This window comes from Corylus avellana, chromosome ca4 (genome assembly GCF_901000735.1).
Source record: "Corylus avellana chromosome ca4, CavTom2PMs-1.0".
NCBI lineage: Eukaryota > Viridiplantae > Streptophyta > Magnoliopsida > Fagales > Betulaceae > Corylus > Corylus avellana.
Genome location: NC_081544.1, coordinates 34567873 through 34585386, shown reverse-complemented (window position 1 = coordinate 34585386; position 17514 = coordinate 34567873). Strand labels below are relative to the sequence as shown.

The 17514-nt window shown below is 35.4% G+C and overlaps 2 protein-coding genes across 11 annotated transcripts in view; one reads left to right on the top strand and one right to left on the bottom strand.

The window, feature by feature from the left end:
- The window catches only part of LOC132177709 (mRNA export factor GLE1), a 9093-nt gene extending 5231 nt beyond the window's left edge, over positions 1-3862 (top strand). For all 4 annotated transcript variants that reach the window (XM_059590141.1, XM_059590140.1, XM_059590139.1 and 1 more), the window contains 6 exons: positions 5-86; positions 816-890; positions 1761-1844; positions 2841-2972; positions 3148-3270; positions 3359-3862. In XM_059590141.1, the coding sequence (XP_059446124.1) occupies positions 5-86; positions 816-890; positions 1761-1844; positions 2841-2972; positions 3148-3270; positions 3359-3637 (775 nt within the window). In that variant the 3' untranslated portion in view covers positions 3638-3862. The remainder of the gene's footprint in view (positions 1-4; positions 87-815; positions 891-1760; positions 1845-2840; positions 2973-3147; positions 3271-3358) is intronic.
- A 1219-nt stretch (positions 3863-5081) lies between these two features.
- Positions 5082-11263, bottom strand: LOC132177534 (E3 ubiquitin-protein ligase RGLG5-like). 7 transcript variants are annotated; one of them, XR_009439778.1, is made up of 14 exons: positions 10653-11263; positions 10379-10546; positions 9819-10188; positions 8208-8292; positions 7994-8134; positions 7785-7898; positions 7583-7680; positions 7230-7309; positions 7046-7151; positions 6812-6939; positions 6420-6714; positions 6161-6217; positions 5870-6039; positions 5082-5750 (listed from the first exon to the last, which is right to left on the bottom strand). XR_009439778.1 is itself a non-coding variant. In XM_059589902.1 (12 exons), the coding sequence occupies exons 2-12, from the start codon at positions 10089-10091 to the stop codon at positions 5959-5961; spliced, it is 1458 nt and encodes a 485-aa protein (XP_059445885.1). In that variant the 5' UTR covers positions 10092-10546; positions 10653-11263; the 3' UTR covers positions 5082-5958. The 7 variants fall into 7 exon arrangements, 1 of the variants encoding a protein (XP_059445885.1); XR_009439775.1 differs by having other exon boundaries at positions 9819-10546; XR_009439777.1 differs by having other exon boundaries at positions 9819-10546; positions 10658-11263.
- Between the last annotated feature and the right edge of the window lie 6251 nt (positions 11264-17514).

Below are 17514 nucleotides of genomic sequence, written 5' to 3'. Positions count from 1 at the left end.
GCAGTGAAAAGTCGCATGATATTTTTAAGATTTTCAATGATCCTCTTTGCCCTCAATCCATCAGCATTGCAGCGTTTGCAAAGAAGGTAATTTCAAGAATTTGACCAAAGACATTCATTTTTTTACTTCCTTGATTTATTTTTTGTTTGTATCATTAGAGTCAAGAGAATGGGAAGGATAGAGGGAAAATTTTGAAACATGCACGCTAAATATGCTTAATGTTGGAAAATATGGGATTTTATTTGGTATATGGAGATAGAGTTGATGGACAAGATTTAGAATTTGATATAAATACTCTGTACGCGTACGTGCAAAGGAGAAGGTAGAACTTAGAAATTAGGTTTAACCATTGTATTGTAAAAGTTCTCTACCATGAACTCGTCATGGGTTTAGACGCAAAAAAAAATCTAACATCACTTTTCTTACTTTACTAATGTAAGCAAATGATAGGGTGTATGGGCATAAACCAAACTGCAATCGCTGCTGCCCCTTATATTACCATGTAAGGCCTTAACAGTTTGAAATTGTCTGACAATGACTTATCAAAAAAAAAAAAAAAAGAAATTGTCTGACAATGGAATTTAAATAGTCATTTCCTCTTATTTTAAGAAATTAATTGGAGCCAGTCTTGAGAGGCTCTTCAACTCATAATTTTTTGTCATCATATTTGATTGGTCTTAGACTTTCTACTATTATGCTCTGGTTTGAAATTTTGCCATTACAGGATACTGACAGTTAGAGTTCTCTTATTATTATTATTTTTTAAAAGACAGTAAACTTAAACATAAAACACTCCTTATCCAATTTTGATACAGGTTGTCTCCCGCTGTGAAAGCCCTGAATACGATGTCTTTGCATGTGGCCATGTCATTGTTCTTGTTACTTCACAGGTACAACATGTTAAATTCATTGGTATTGCTGGATGTTGATTAAAGAGATCCTTCATTGGTTAATGGCTATTGGATGCTCTTTTTAACTTTCTTCTACACATTAGGATAATATTCAAAGGTTGGAAAACCAAAGGATCCATTTCAGAACTTCAAAATATTGCAACGTTAAGGACTATTTTGACTTGTTTTGTGCTTATGAGAGAAAACATGTGTACGCTCTGTAAGCTGAACAGGGTGATGTCAGCTTGATGCAGATAGTAGCGGTATAATTGATATGGTGAGGGTTTGATGTGGGCACCTTTTAGGGATATCTTAATGAAACAAAGCCTAGAGGGGTTTCATGGAAGATATTATTGTGAAATTGGAAGAAAGCTTTTAAAGTCATGAATTTGATTCAAATGTTTGAGGATAGACATCAGGATTTAGACCTTTGTTCTTGTATTCCTATTCATCTGGAAATACACATGCCGACACATACATTGATATAACTAGTACAGTGCGCTAGTCCTCACATCAAACATTTTAATCACAGTAATCCTAATCATGAAAAAAGGTAATGCCATTTCTTCATTTCATATGTACGTGCATGTATGTTTGTAGGAACTAGGAAGAAATTGTGTGCTCCTTTCCTTGGAATCAGTGTTTAAGCAATAATAAAGTCTTGCTATGCCAAAGTAACTCATCCATTTAGCAATATTGATTTCTAAATTTACTGAAGATATAGAGTTTTCTCTGTACAATTGCATTGATATTACTGAACTAACATCGGAGTCATCAGTGTGAAAGTCCTACTAGGTCATATGTCAGAGTTGAAGAGTAGTTAACCAAAGCTATACATAATTTCATTTATTTGCTCATCTTTCGAATCAGGTTCCACTTGCAATGGATCTCCTTCTAGCTGAGCTCCACAGAGCTTGCATTTACACTGTTCCAAAGCACATAATTTACTCAAAGGTGACGTTTATTAACCCAAAGAAGCTATTTATTAATGTTTGGTATCATCATGCTATGGTGATTTTGAGTTTGACGTGGACCATGTTTTGAGGACAATTTGTCATGTCCTGTTAGCAGAATTGCATATAGAGGGTGAAGCTGTGAATTCAAGATCTACTGATTGTGTGTATTCAATTACCAACAGAAAAAAATTGCATTTAGAGGCAAAAAAAAAAAAAAAAACTGCATCCTAATTTATCCATCTGGGAATTGCCATTTGTATAGTAACACTAAGGCAGGATAAGGGTAACATTTATGTATTTTTAAAACTCCAAGGACTAAGTTTTGAAATAATCCCATAGTTCATGGACAAAATTGGAATCTCATATCAAGTTCATGGACCAAAATCGATTTTTGACCTACTTTTTGACATGTGCCAAAACTTAATTTATTGAAAGAAAATAGTCTTCTAGATATTAAGTTTGATTTATGAGTTTTTATTCTTCATATTCCTTGAAACACTCATAAATCATTTAGAAATCTTGATAGAAGAGAATTGCTGATTTCCACAATCAATTTGAGTACTTATTAAAACTGGATGTAGTAGACAACAGGGAACCAAATAGTGATCACATATTATCTGTGGGAAGCATTGATGGTCACTGTGGAATATGGTGTATTTATGTCAACATGAGGATAAATGTATCTGATTTCTTTCCTGCTTCTTTTCCTTTGTACTTTCCCTTGTACCCTTTCTTTGCTTACAATTTTTCAATTGGAATGGTAGATTGTAATTTTTGAACTGAATGGTATTTTAAGTTATGGCTGGCTTAGTAGAGTTTGAAATTGGCTAAATTTCACTTAATTTTCATAATTATTCTTTCAAGTTTTTGACGAATCCAATAAAATACCTAAGTAGAAAGTTTAAATTGCTTGGCCTTCTCTCTTGTTACTGCTGCTCTTGTTTTGGATTTGGCTGTTACTGTATGGAATTTAAATTATTTTTTCCTACTTCAGTCGGCATTTAAATCCAAAGAGGCTTATTACAAGGCTATTGGATACAAAGAAAGAGATGGAAAGATTGAGAGCGTCGAGGACTATTTGAAACGGTTAGATTCCTACATGAGACTGTATGGGGCTCTGATTCAGGTTTGTACCTATGATCTTATGCTTTAGACTTTTTATGTGTTATAATGCTTTATTTTTAGTTATGGGCAATTCACGAAAAGCCAGCTTTGTTGATATGGTACTATTGTCACACCTATCTTTAGTCTCTTTATTCATGAAAACAAAAGCAGCTTATCAACAATGACTGATTTGGCAGACGGAAGTAGAGGGTGTCCAAAACTTACATGGTCTGAAAGAAGGTTGGGCATGGATTGCAAGGTTCTTAAACACTCTTCCTGCCAATCGATATACGGCTGTTGCTTTGTATGCGTTCCTGCAAGTAAGTTGGGTCGGTATAGAAACATAATGCACTTTAACAATATAATATTTGAAAACGTTTGAAGTCAAAAAATGGCATGTTTCCACAGATGGCAGGCTTTGCTCTCTTCAGAAAATACAAATCTCAGTTCATGAAGATGCTTAGCATCATCTCTAACAACTTTCTGGAAGTGCTGAAAGCACGTGAAGAGTCCGGGTTAAGGGCAATCATCGTTGAGATCCAATCCTACATGGAAGACAAGAGGTTCCTTAAGGAGCCAGAGGGAAGGGCTCTGCGAGGTTCTTTGTTATCAAGTGTGCTGGTGCCAGAGCAAAATTACCAACAATCGTATCATCACCAGCCACCCAATAGATATTCCTACTATTAAAATCCGAGTTTTATCTCTTTCATCATAGTTGGAGAGAACTCCTAAAGAACGTTGTCCTCGGTAATGTTGCATCTTGCTTAGCTATGCATAATCATCAGAAGGATTCATTTTATTTTCCTAGTTATTTGCAGTTTGATTTGCTAATTGCTGATTCGAATTGATGTATATTGCTTGTTGATGTTGTATAATATTATTTGAATTGTTATTCAGCAATCATTTACTTCATTTGCACTTATTTCTATGGTAAATAGTTTCGAGAATTTTCTTGCCTTTGAAAAGTCGGGTATGTTTGTTTGTTAAAAGTATTATGATGGGATATAAAAATAAAAACATGGTTTTTTTTTTTTTTTAAATCATGTTTTGTGTTTTGAGTTGTTTATTAATGTGTTTATTATGAGAACAATAACAAAATTTTAACAAAGCCGATTGAGAAGGGAGGTACCCTCTCTTTGTCTACAGAGAATCTCAGATCCAGTTGTAGATTCAAATGCAGTATTCTCTATATCCGGATATTATGGTGGCGGCAAGTTTCAAATGGGCTGGCTAACTTGTTGGCCCATTCCCAACTGTCTAGGTTTAGATTGGATTGTAGTTGTTTTGGGGTGTTCGTTATGTTGCCCCACCCTTATTTTGTGTTGCTTGTCCCTTTATAATTGCTTAGAAAAAAAAAATCATTCTTAGTCATGCTTATTGATCTAGGTCTTTCAAAAACAAGAAAAGAAAAATCACATGATAAAAATGGGATCCAAATCTCGCGAAACCTGAAGGGAATATGTTGCATGCAAGGAAACAAGATTTCATGCATGCATTGTGTGGAGCTAATGGTTCCAACACAACCTTTGTGTAGCATTCACATCCGGTTTGTCGGGATAAAAATTTGGGAGGGAAATTACTCATATCCGACTTTCTACTTTCAAAAAAAAATGGCGGACCCATGTTCTAATATATATATATATATATATATATATATTCTATTATTCTCTCTCCTCTCAATAAAGAATAGGAAAAAATAAATAAAAAAATCATTGAGAAAGAATATTTAAATGAAATAGTAAAAGTAGATATAGCCAAAATAGAGAATATAGTATACGTGTTTTAAAAAAAGTAGGTAGCTAAAAAATAAATTTAAAAAAAAAAAACTAAAATGAAGAAGAAATTTACTCATCCTATCTTTTAAAGGACTATAATCTTGTAGCGTTAAAACTTTTATCCTCAATTGGTGGTGGTAGTCATATTACTTCAATTCCTTTTAGTTAGAAGTCAACAAAGGGCATCCTAGGTGATGCTAATCATCCATCAAAATTCAAAAGCTTGCAAATCATCGACCTCTTGTTATATATACAGGCTTATTTCCCAATATTGCTGAACATCCAGGAGTTGTGTCATCAATCTTCACTATCACACAGCAATTGCATGTAGTTTAGAACACATGGAATTATCAATCTATAAAAGCCAGAGATTCTTAGTAGCGACATCCATAAAACGCATTCTTTTCTCTTACAATCCCAAACTTTTAAGTTCATGTACATCAAAATTAAAGCAAATCATAATGCAGAGATCTGCCATCCCATTGGATATTTACTTCAGCGTTCCTCACTACCATAAGTACAACTAGAAATAGTCTAGAATATATAAAACAATGATTAAAAAATGTAGGAATAAAAAAAATGAGGATGGACCAGAGTCTCTCTATCAAAAGCTCTGAACCGACAAAACAATTCATGATCTGTAGCAGTCCTTAATTAAGCAGCCTCGTGTCTTAGCCTAGGGGGGGGGGGGAAAGACTCCAATGTCCAGTGTATTTGGGCTTTAGGGCTCCATTGCTAATGTATTTTAGGACTGCTTTAGGGCAGGTTTACAAATGGTTTTTAAGATTGCTTTTTGCTCTTTAGCAAAAAAACTAAAGTATTGACAAACAACTCACCACATAAAATCCCCACAAAACACTAAAAACTATTTTTATGTTGATGTGAGTGCTTTCGAGCCCTCTTTTCTCAACAAGATAACAACCCCACTTGTCTTGATCTCTACCACACTAGTAGTTATGCAATACTTTTGCATCAGCCTTGTGTCTTAGCCCCAGGGAATACATCCACCAAAATATAGAGGAGCCCTGCACATCCCAAAACTTCCCAGACTTCTCATCTAAAACCATTTGAATTTTTCAAAATGAAAAAAAAATAAATAAAAAATAAAATAAAAGGGTGATAAAGACGCTCTTCAACAGCTAACCTGCCTCTAAATCATGAGATTTGTGCAGCTACCACAGGAACTAAACACGCGAAAGAAGTAATAATCTCAGAGACGTGCAGCAAAGTCGATCAATAGAGCCTTATTCTAGTCTCAATTGCACGTCGGCAAATGGGGCACACTTCGAGGTCTTCTCCACAGTCGCAACAAGTCTGCCACATAAAAGAGAACAGGCTTATTAAACGAGAAAGATAATTCCATGATGCAAATATAGATAATTGATTTTAACATCAAGGTCCTAATAGAACAGCAAAGAAATACAGAGTAGTTTACCTGATGCCCACAACCAAAGGCCATGTCTTTTGAATTAGTAAGACAAATGGGGCAAACCTGTCCAACGTTCACCACAAATAGATTAATACTCCTGGTGTTGGAGGTGATGATGAAAATAATAAACGGTAACATAACAAGTTATCTATTTGTAATGCCCATATAAAGGAGGAAAACTGATTCCATTGCAAATATGACAAAAGAGAACTAAATAAGAAAAAAAAAAAAAAAAACTGTCTTACTTTTTGGACAGCAGTCATACCTGATTATCATAAAGAGAAGATGGAGTTGTGCTGGGTGCTGCATCATATCCAGTAAATGGAGAATCATATCCACGATCAGGAGCTGTGCTGGCTGCTGCATCATACCCAGTATATGGAAGATCATATCCACGATGAGGAGCTGTGCTGGCTGCTGCATCATATCCAGTATAAGAAGGATCATATCCACGATGAGCAGGTGAGGGCTGCTGAAAACTGCTTGGACGCTGACGTTTCATGCCACCATAAAGAGGTGGGGGAAGAGAAACCCTGTCTGGAGCATTTCCCCTTTGTCTACTGCTTTAACATTAAAGGAAACAAATGGGAATTATTATACAACTAAAGGTAAAAACTGGACCTGCAAAAACTCGAATATTACAAATCAAATCATTACCCTAATACACCGAGCTCAATAGTAGCTTTATATTGAGAAGGTATCTCCATTAAGGCTGCAAGTGCAAATTCAGTCTCTTTTCTAGATAGATCCACATTCTTTGACATGATTTCTGTGAAATTGACGAACTAAATACACAAAGAAAAGCAGTCTGTCACATTTTAGTACATATACAAGTACATGACATTAAAATATTTTTTGTGAGAAAAAAAAAAAAAAAGCAATCAACGTTACCTGAAAATTATCAAAGGCACGTGCAGGGATGTTATCATCAAATTCCCTCATCATGTCCCAAGGCCCATCTCCAACCCCCACCAAAATGATTGACAAAGGATACTCACTGGAATTATATGGAATTATTTCATCATATGAGAAATGAAGGTTGGCAACCATCAGTACTGAGTTATCAAATATTTACCTTGCTCTAACAATTGCATCAATCGTCTTTTGTTCTTGAGGGCTGAGTTGGCCATGCTGAGTATCAATGCTTCTTGTCACCTAATGAAGCAGGAAGCTATGTGAGGCACAAGTCTAACACAGATAGCAACAGAGAACAAACCCACTTCCAAAACACCTAAGCTGCTCAGCTTGACTAAAGCAAGACACATTTTTTTGCTTGGGAGGACAGATATTGGGGTGTTGCTAATTAGAATCAACCTTAAAGCACTTAACAGAATATTGATTAAGAAAAGCTAACAATTCATGCAAACCTGAAACTCAGAAAGCTATTTTCATTTTGAATCACAAAAATCTCAAACAGAGGTGAATTACCTGTCCGTCGGCAATTATCACCAAAACATGGTACTGGCCACCACTTTGTTCAACAATAGTGATGGCCATCTCAATCATAGGTGCAAAAGATGTGGGTCCTGCCACAAGATGAGAAAAGAAAAGGGTAGGCTAAGAACCAATTGGATGAATTTCAAGAATGCTGTATATAATACATCGGTCCTGGGATGAACAGATGCAGCACCTGCAAGTCGAAGCTGAGGGACAATTTCTCTGTAGCGTGTCAGTACTTCCTCAAATCCATTACAATATGTCTCTTCTGAATAGAAACTGAAGACATTTTGATCATGTGTTGATGCTGCACAAATATGTAAACGTAACTATCATCTTTATAATCAAAAAATAAAATGAAGATAAACAGAATGAGCAAGACCATGGTTCATATGAAATTACCATCTCCAAATCCAAAACAGGGAATTAAGTTATCCTCATCGAAAGCAGATAAAGTCTTTCCAATAATTGATATTGCTTGTTCATAGGGATTTTGACCATTTCCAAGGTGATGTAAGCATCTTCGGTTGAATGACCTAGCACCTAATTAACAAAGAAAGATAAGCACAGTGGATGCCAGTATATACAAGTTATAAGCATCAAGATGAAACTGCACCTGTCCACTCGTTGCTCTTTGTGAAATCAATACCAACAATTAGATTAGAAGACTCTAGGCCAGCATGTGCGAGAGCAGCAGTAACCTGTGGTCAATCATTCTCATTATTGATGAACATTTAAATTTTGTGAAGCGCTTGTTAATCCAAAAAGTTTTTAACTAGGCATAGGCAAATATCAATGATGGAATCAGTGCTTTAGACAGCCACAAATAAGCAAGAAAAAAATTAAAAGGTGCCAAAAAAGAAAATAACAACACTTCCAAGTTCATAAAATGACTGACCATTTGGCTATTACGCCACATTTTACTACTGGTAATTAGAAATGGAGCTTATTGAAGAGACAAGCCTAATTCAACCATTTTCTCAGACCAACGCCACCACCTAGCCTGGACTACTCAAATTTAATTATTTACAAGAATCGCAATGTTGGTACAAGAGGCATGCAACTGCTCAAAACAATTGATATTGTTACATTTGTCCTAATTTGGAAGATCTAAAGGATGCAATTATGGGAACTCTAGAAAAACATCCTGCAACTCTTGACAGCTTTATCAAATGCAAGTGGTGCCACAAGCAAATAGTAATAATATTTCAGGGGAAAGAGCCTTGAAATCTCCTTCCTCTCAAGTAATTAATTGATAGAGTAACTGCGTGTCCAAATTACCAGCTGTTGACTAAGCAGAAATAAATGATAGGTTTAAAAGCCATTGGCCAAAATCTAACTTGCCAGCTCAGTATAAGTTCAAAACTCTCAAAGCCAAGACTTTCAACAACTCCATAACTTCGAAAGCAGTGGCTGAGAAAATCATGCAGACAGAGCTTTACCATTATTAAGAGCCTAAAAGGCCATGATAGTTCAGGCTCTTGTCATAGCTACACAGAGAGAGAGAAGAGAGAGCAATCTCAAGATTTCAATAGTGTACATAATCTTATCTTCTCCTCCGCCGCCACACCCCCCCCCCCCCCTTCCGTGGCCACCCGCCTGCTTGGGTATGTAAAGTCGGGTCATACATTCTATTGTCCTTTTCCCATATTGGATTTTCCAAGATTACTTGTCTCCCTACTTCCTACTAGAAAGTCACTCTCATTACGGTCCCTCCAAAATATCTCATGTCTTTAAATGTCTTTGAATATACTAATACCGACAAGTTGAGCTGCCACAAGGCACACTTGTCACCTCTAGTTTAGCCATAATATTATGTCTAAATATGCTTAAAGATAAAAGATTTTAAAGTCAAGCGTGCACATATCACTCAGATAATACATACTAGTCATATTTTTTCCTGGAAATTTCTTATTCTTCCTTCATCTTTTTTCTTATCATTGTCCTCTTTATGTTCTAAGATTGTCATGTCAAATGTATAGATGATTGTATTGCTCCCCGAGACCCTTGGCACAATAATATCACAGAAGGCAAAAGAAATGGTCTTGAAACATAGAAAATCACACACACAACTTCTCTTATAGTTGTCTTTTCATGTTTTAAGATCGTCATGCCTACTGCATAGAAAATTGTATTACTTCCCATGCCCCTTTGTGCAATAACATAGAAGACAAAAGAAATGGTCTTAAAACATAGAAAACCACGAGCACACTGCATATAGTCTAACCTGATCCAAGGACCGGTAGTTATCAGCAATCCTCGAGTATTTCCTATCCAACTTTCTTTGTGGCTGAGGTGTCTCCGACCCATAATTGAAAGATGACTGCGACCCATAATTAAAAGAAGAAGACGGGGGCGGTGGCGCATGTTGATGCTGAGGCGTGTAATACGGAGGCTGCTGAGGATGCGGATATCCATACTGATTCCATCCTGAAGAACCACCAGAGTCATATGACCTAAGTTCTCTCCGGCCCGACCCCTTCGAACTTTTAGCCCCCATAACCAATAAAACTCACTCGACTCCTTCGATACACAGCAAAAGCAATCTCTTTCACACCAAGGGAATTAAAGAACTACCAGAATTCGAAATTATTCAGCTGCAAATTATATCAAACACCTTGAGGGCGCTCACAGAATATTCTCTGAATGAGATAATAAAGGTCAAGTATCTCCTTTAACAAGAAAATACAACGCGACCGCTGAAGATTCAACTTGGGTAATGCAGAAAGACCAAGAATGCATAATTATCGTGTGCTTTGAATGCGACAATGGAAAGAAAAATCTAACCAATATGAAACTGCTAAGAGAAAGACGAAATCAGGCGGCTAGCGACGACCGAGTCCACGAAGTCCGACCACTGAAATCCTTTTAGTAAATTTTCCTTAACTTAACTGGAATACTTCAAGAACCTCCGATAGAAGAAGCCAAACTGGGTTTTGATTCTGACAGATATACCTGCAGAGAAAGTTCTATCAGAGCAATTTGATTAAACAAAAATACAAATTGTAATTTTTTTTTTTTTTTCCAAATAAAATGCAAAATTGATGTATGAATCACATACGGAACCTCACGAGCAAGTAAACCAGAAAGCTACGCAAAGCTCGTCAACAATGAAAGTCATCCATCAACTGTTCCAATTCAATCACTTTCAATTAAAAATAAAAACAAAAATAAGAAACTTCTTGGAAAATTATAATCCACGACAATCAATGTGTGCGGAATCTCTAACATCTAGACGCTAAGACTTTATTATACATTTTCAAAAAGAAATTATCCTGGCACCACCAATGATGACTAAACTTCATACGTTGACCCCAAATGCAAGGCTATATTTACCTTCATTTCTAATACAACTTAATATTATTAAATTCTATAAAGTTTAAGTCGCAAGTCTACTTTGATTGATATTTGATAAATCAATACAACAATATTAATAAATAACTCAAAATATTAAAAAAAACAAACAAACGAAACCATTAATCCAGCCGGATCCAAAGAATGAAACAAAAACCGCAAGCCCATAAAAGTATTTTCTGCAACAATTTGTCTGATTTCGGATTTGGCAAATGTTGCTGTCTTTTAAATTACTGTTTTTTGGTTGAGTTTGGTGAAAAAAGATTAAGTTGAGCCTTGAGGGCAAAGGTAAGCGGGGTGGTTTAGTGTGAACGGAGAATTTTAAAATGTTTGTCGACGAGAATTCAATTTGGGTTGTCTGATGGTAAAACTTGGGGGTTAAAAGATTTTGACCAGGAGTAGGAGAGCGGCATGTGTCCACATAATTTGGAAGATAACGGAGCTATGGAAATGACGGAGCCACGTTCAGATCGTGGGACAGGTTGTCACTTTATTTTTATTTTTTTCTAAGCATAAAGCATGACACATGCACTTATAATTTAGTACGTGGAGCCCCAATACCGGAATGGACAAATTTCTTTCGAATCGATTGAGTATGGAGAATTTGGTTTTTTAATTTAATAAATTATGTACTTCTTAAAAGAAAATTCTTCAAATTTAATTTACATAAAAATGTATGTCCGTACGCCAAGATTCCTTTCAATTAATAAGAGACTTTTTCTGTTTTTAGTTGGGTATACGTTGAGGAGATTAACTTCAATACGGTCGAGACAGAAAATAAGGGTTTTTTGTCCACCGCTCACAAGCTCTGATACCTCATTTTAGAAAAAAAGAAAAAAATTAAAATGGAAACAAAACACCAAATTATTCTTCCACACAACCATTTTAGTCACTATCCTTCACCTGTCGTCGTCACCTCCCATAACCTCCACTGCCTTCGTTTCTCTCTCTCCGTCGGCCTTGTGGGCGTGGCGCGCGGCCACCCCCGACCCATGGGGTGGCCTGTGAGCCACCCCATGGCCTAGGGGTGGCTCGCCGACCACCTCCAACCAAATCTAAGGGCGGCTAGCAAACCACCCCGTGGCCTGGGGTGGACCGTGTGGCCACCCCATATGGTGTTTTGTTCCCCATTGTTGTTGCCCTCATTTTGATTTGGTGTTTTGTTTTCATTTTGATTTTTTGCTTTTTTTTTTAATTGTTGATGTATTACATGGTGATTGGTGGGCACCACGATCGTATAGAAGCAGCTTTCTATGTTGAGTGCCACTTTTATAATAAAGTACACCTTTTTTCTTTTTTTTAAAAAAAAAAAAATTGAATTGGAATAAATATTTTTTAATTTAATTTATTAAATTAACATCTATCTTTAAAATATATGTTTTTTCTTTTTTAAAAAAAATCATATATATTTTTAATAGAAGAGCATTCTCATCAAGCTCTTTAAAATTTCTCTAAATTTAACTTTGAAAATTTAGTTTTTTTTTTTAATATTTATTTTTATTTTTTATTATTATTATTTAACTAGTCACTTTTTAAAACTACCAAATATTAAACTCTCTAAATATTTCTTTACTTTAACTAAATATTATTATTTTTTATTAATAAATGTAATTGTAGCACCCCAGATTTTTAAAGTCTTATTTTAGAGATATTAAATTGATGCTATGATTATATTAATATTCATATTAGGTAATGGCATTTACTTTGAGGTTGAGATATTTATTGATGATATTAGGTAATAATATTTATTCTTGAGGAACTTATTAGATCTTATGAATATTATTGGAATGAATATTGATTTGAGGTTATTATATCATGATGATGATTTTATATTGATTATTTTATTGGGAGATTTAAGAGATATGATAATTGATGATTGATTGGTATAATTTGGAGTATGATTGTAATAATTGGTGATATAATAGGATAGTAAATGGTAGGTATAAGGATGGTAGAATAAGAAGGTAGAAATGTATAGGGTTGGTGAAATAGTATAGGGTTGGTAGAATAGTATAGGGTTGGTGGAATAGTATAGGGTTGGTAGAATAGTATAGGGTTGGTGAAATAGTAAAATGAGGGTATAATTGTAAATTGAAGGTAGAATAGTGTTTGATTTTCTCCTATAAATAGAGCTCTTCTCCTTCACAATTTTCACAACTCATCTCCTCTCCCATCTCTTGCATATATTCTTCATTCTTCCGCTTTTTACTCGGTCTTTCTTCTTTCTAAGAGTGTTTACTCAGAACAGAGAGAGAAAGGGCGAGACCAAGCGCTACAAGAAAGAAAGAACACAAGAGAAAACCGAGAGTGAGATGGGAAATTTAAGACAGAGAGCTGAAGAGGAAGAAAAAAAGTTTAGGCGAGAGAGAGAGAGAGAGAGAGAGAGAGAGAGAGAGATAGTCAGTGAAGGGATTGTTATGGGTATGGACCAACTGCAGCAGAACGGGTTTCAAGTAATTACCTTTGATGATCCATTCATGTAATCCACTGTAAGTATTCTTACTTACTGAGTATGATATTGATATCCAATAATATGGATTTTTGTGGTTTTATAACTTGTCTAGCATTTTGCTATATATGATTCAACAATGATTTATATTGTCGGAAATCAATTGACTCACTACTTCACAGTTTTTTTGTAGTGCTTGCAGGAATGGAAAATCAAGGTAATTATGCAGTTGTGATTAGAGATTCATATTTAGATGTACAGAGATTCCAAGTTGGTTAAGTTTTGTCTAGAGTTTAGACTGTCGGATAGATTTGTATAAATGCCTTGTACGACATAGCTTTGGGTATTCATGTATGGAGAAAAGTATTTTAACAGTATTTTTTTTGTATTGATAATTACAGTTTTTCCGCTATATGAGATCAGATTGTTACAAAAATGGTATCAGAGCCACCTAGTAACGCCAGGTCATGTGGTATTGAAGCACTGCATGACGTGACCCGGTCCCATATTGGGAAGATGAGAAGAAACCCACATTGAGTGGGTAGTTTATAGAGATAGTCATGGGTGCTAAGTCCCACATTGCCTAGTTACTAGGTGAAACTGGGCTAGAAATATTGGGATGTTACAAATGGTATCAAAACATTACCCAGCCTGAGATGGTGGGAGTTTGCACAAGCCTATGAGGGTCGCTAGTGGACACACGTTGGTGATGCCAAAAGTGGGTTATATTATAATGGTGTCAGTTAAGACACAATGAAATGTATAAGGGCCAAAAGTTAAGGGCCAAGAATGAAGAAATTCCCTGAGGATTGCCAACGGTGACACTGGTGCCCAAGAAGAGTGCTTGTAGAGTCTCACATCGCCTGGGTATGGAATATGTTATGATATTTATTTATGAACAGATTGAATTTAAAAATTTTTTTATAGTAACTTGAGTAAGTTATGGTTTTAATTTGGGTTGCTCAATTTGAAGATAGGTGGTAATTTATGAGCTTTAATTTCGAGGACGAAATTCTAATAAGGAGGGAAGATTGTAGCACCCCAGATTTTTAAAGTCTTATTTTAGAGATATTAAATTGATGCTATGATTATATTAATATTCATATTAGATAATGGCATTTACTTTGAGGTTGAGATATTTATTGATGATATTAGGTAATAATATTTATTCTTGAGGAACTTATTAGATCTTATGAATATTATTGGAATGAATATTGATTTGAGGTTATTATATCATGATGATGATTTTATATTGATTATTTTATTGAGAGATTTAAGAGATATGATAATTGATGATTGATTGGTATAATTTGGAGTATGATTGTAATAATTGGTGAAATAATAGGATAGTAAATGGAAGGTAGAAATAGTATAGGGTTGGTGGAATAGTATAGGGTTGGTGGAATAGTGTAGGGTTGGTGGAATAGTATAGGGTTGGTGAAATAGTAAAGGGTTGGTGGAATAGTGTAGGGTTGGTGGAATAGTATAGGGTTGGTGAAATAGTATTTGATTTTCTCCTATAAATAGAACTCTTCTCCTTCACAATTTTCACAACTCATCTCCTCTCCCATCTCTTGCATATATTCTTCATTCTTCCGCTTTTTACTCGGTCTTTCTTCTTTCTAAGAGTGTTTACTCAGAACAGAGAGAGAAAGGGCGAGACCAAGCGCTACAAGAAAGAAAGAACACAAGAGAAACCGAGAGTGAGATGGGAAATTTAAGACGGAGAGCTGAAGAGGAAGAAAGAGAGTTTAGGCGAGAGAGAAAGAGAGAGAGAAAGTCAGTGAAGGGATTGTTATGGGTATGGACCAACTGCAGCAGAACGGGTTTCAAGTAATTACCTTTGATGATCCATTCATGTAATCCACTGTAAGTATTCTTACTTACTGAGTATGATATTGATATCCAATAATACGGATTTTTGTGGTTTTATAACTTGTCTAGCATTTTACTATATATGATTCAACAATGATTTATATTATCGGAAATCAATTGACTCACTACTTCACAGTTTTTGTAGTGCTTGCAGGAATGGAAAATCAAGGTAATTATGCAGTTGTGATTAGAGATTCATATTGAGATGTACAGAGATTCCAAGTTGGTTAAGTTTTGTCTAGAGTTTAGACTGTCGGATAGATTTGTATAAATGCCTTGTACGACATAGCTTTGGGTATTTTTGTATAAAGAAAAGTATTTTAACAGTATTTTTTTGTATTGATAATTACAGTTTTTCCGCTATATGATATGAGATTAGGATGTTACAAAAATGGTATCAGAGCCACCTAGTAACGCCAGGTCATGTGGTATTGAAGCACTGCATGATGAGAAGAAGCCCACATTGAGTGGGTAGTTTATAGAGATAGTCATGGGTGCTAAGTCCCACATTGCCTAGTTACTAGGTGAAACTGGGCTTTATAATGAATTCTAGGGAAGCTCCAAATTGACTAGTCCTTTTGGGGTAATAGCGCAGATGTGGCTAGCGCTTTTCCCTGGGATGTTACAAATGGTATCAAAGCATTACCCAGCCTGAGATGGTGGGAGTGTGCACAAGCCTATGAGGGTCGCTAGTGGACACACGTTGGTGATGCCAAAAGTGGGTTATATTATAATGGTGTCAGTTAAGACACAATGAAATGTATAAGGGCCAAAAGTTAAGGGCCGAGAATGAAGAAATTCCCTGAGGATTGCCAACGGTGACACTGGTGCCCAAGAAGAGTGCTTGTAGAGTCTCACATCGCCCGGGTATGGAATATGTTATGATATTTATTTATGAACAGATTGAATTTAAAAAAAAATTTTAGTAACTTGAGTAAGTTATGGTTCAAGTATGATTTGTTTTAATTTGGGTTGCTCAATTTGAAGATAGGTGGTAATTTATGGGCTTTAATTTCGAGGACGAAATTCTAATAAGGAGGGAAGATTGTAGCACCCCAGATTTTTAAAGTCTTATTTTAGAGATATTAAATTGATGCTATGATTATATCAATATTCATATTAGGTAATAGCATTTACTTTGAGGTTGAGATATTTATTGATGATATTAGGTAATAATATTTATTCTTGAGGAATTTATTAGATCTTATGAATATTATTGGAATGAATATTGATTTGAGGTTATTATATCATGATGATGATTTTATATTGATTATTTTATTGGGAGATTTAAGAGATATGATAATTGATGATTGATTGGTATAATTTGGAGTATGATTGTAATAATTGGTGAAATAATAGGATAGTAAATGGAAGGTAGAAATAGTATAGGGTTGGTGGAATAGTATAGGGTTGGTGAAATAGTATAGGGTTGGTGGAATAGTGTAGGGTTGGTGGAATAGTGTAGGGTTGGTGAAATAGTAAAGGGTTGGTGGAATAGTGTAGGGTTGGTGGAATAGTATAGGGTTGGTGAAATAGTATTTGATTTTCTCCTATAAATAGAGCTCTTCTCCTTCAGAATTTTCACCACTCATCTCCTCTCCCATCTCTTGCATATATTCTTCCTTCTTCCGCTTTTTACTCGGTCTTTCTTCTTTCTAAGAGTGTTTACTCAGAACAGAGAGAGAAAGGGCGAGACCAAGCGCTACAAGAAAGAAAGAACACAAGAGAAACCGAGAGTGAGATGGGAAATTTAAGACAGAGAGCTGAAGAGGAAGGAAGAGAGTTTAGGCGAGAGAGAGAGAGAGAGAGAGAGAGAGAGAGAGAAAGTCAGTGAAGGGATTGTTATGGGTATGGACCAACTGCAGCAGAACGGGTTTCAAGTAATTACCTTGGATGATCCATTCATGTAATCCACTGTAAGTATTCTTACTTACTGAGTATGATATTGATATCCAATAATACGGATTTTTGTGGTTTTATAACTTGTCTAGCATTTTGCTATATATGATTCAACAATGATTTATATTATCGGAAATCAATTGACTCACTACTTCACAGTTTTTGTAGTATTTGCAGGAATGGAAAATCAAGGTAATTATGCAGTTGTGATTAGAGATTCATATTGAGATGTACAGAGATTCCAAGTTGGTTAAGTTTTGTCTAGAGTTTAGACTGTCGGATAGATTTGTATAAATGCCTTGTACGACATAGCTTTGGGTATTTTTGTATAAAGAAAGTATTTTAA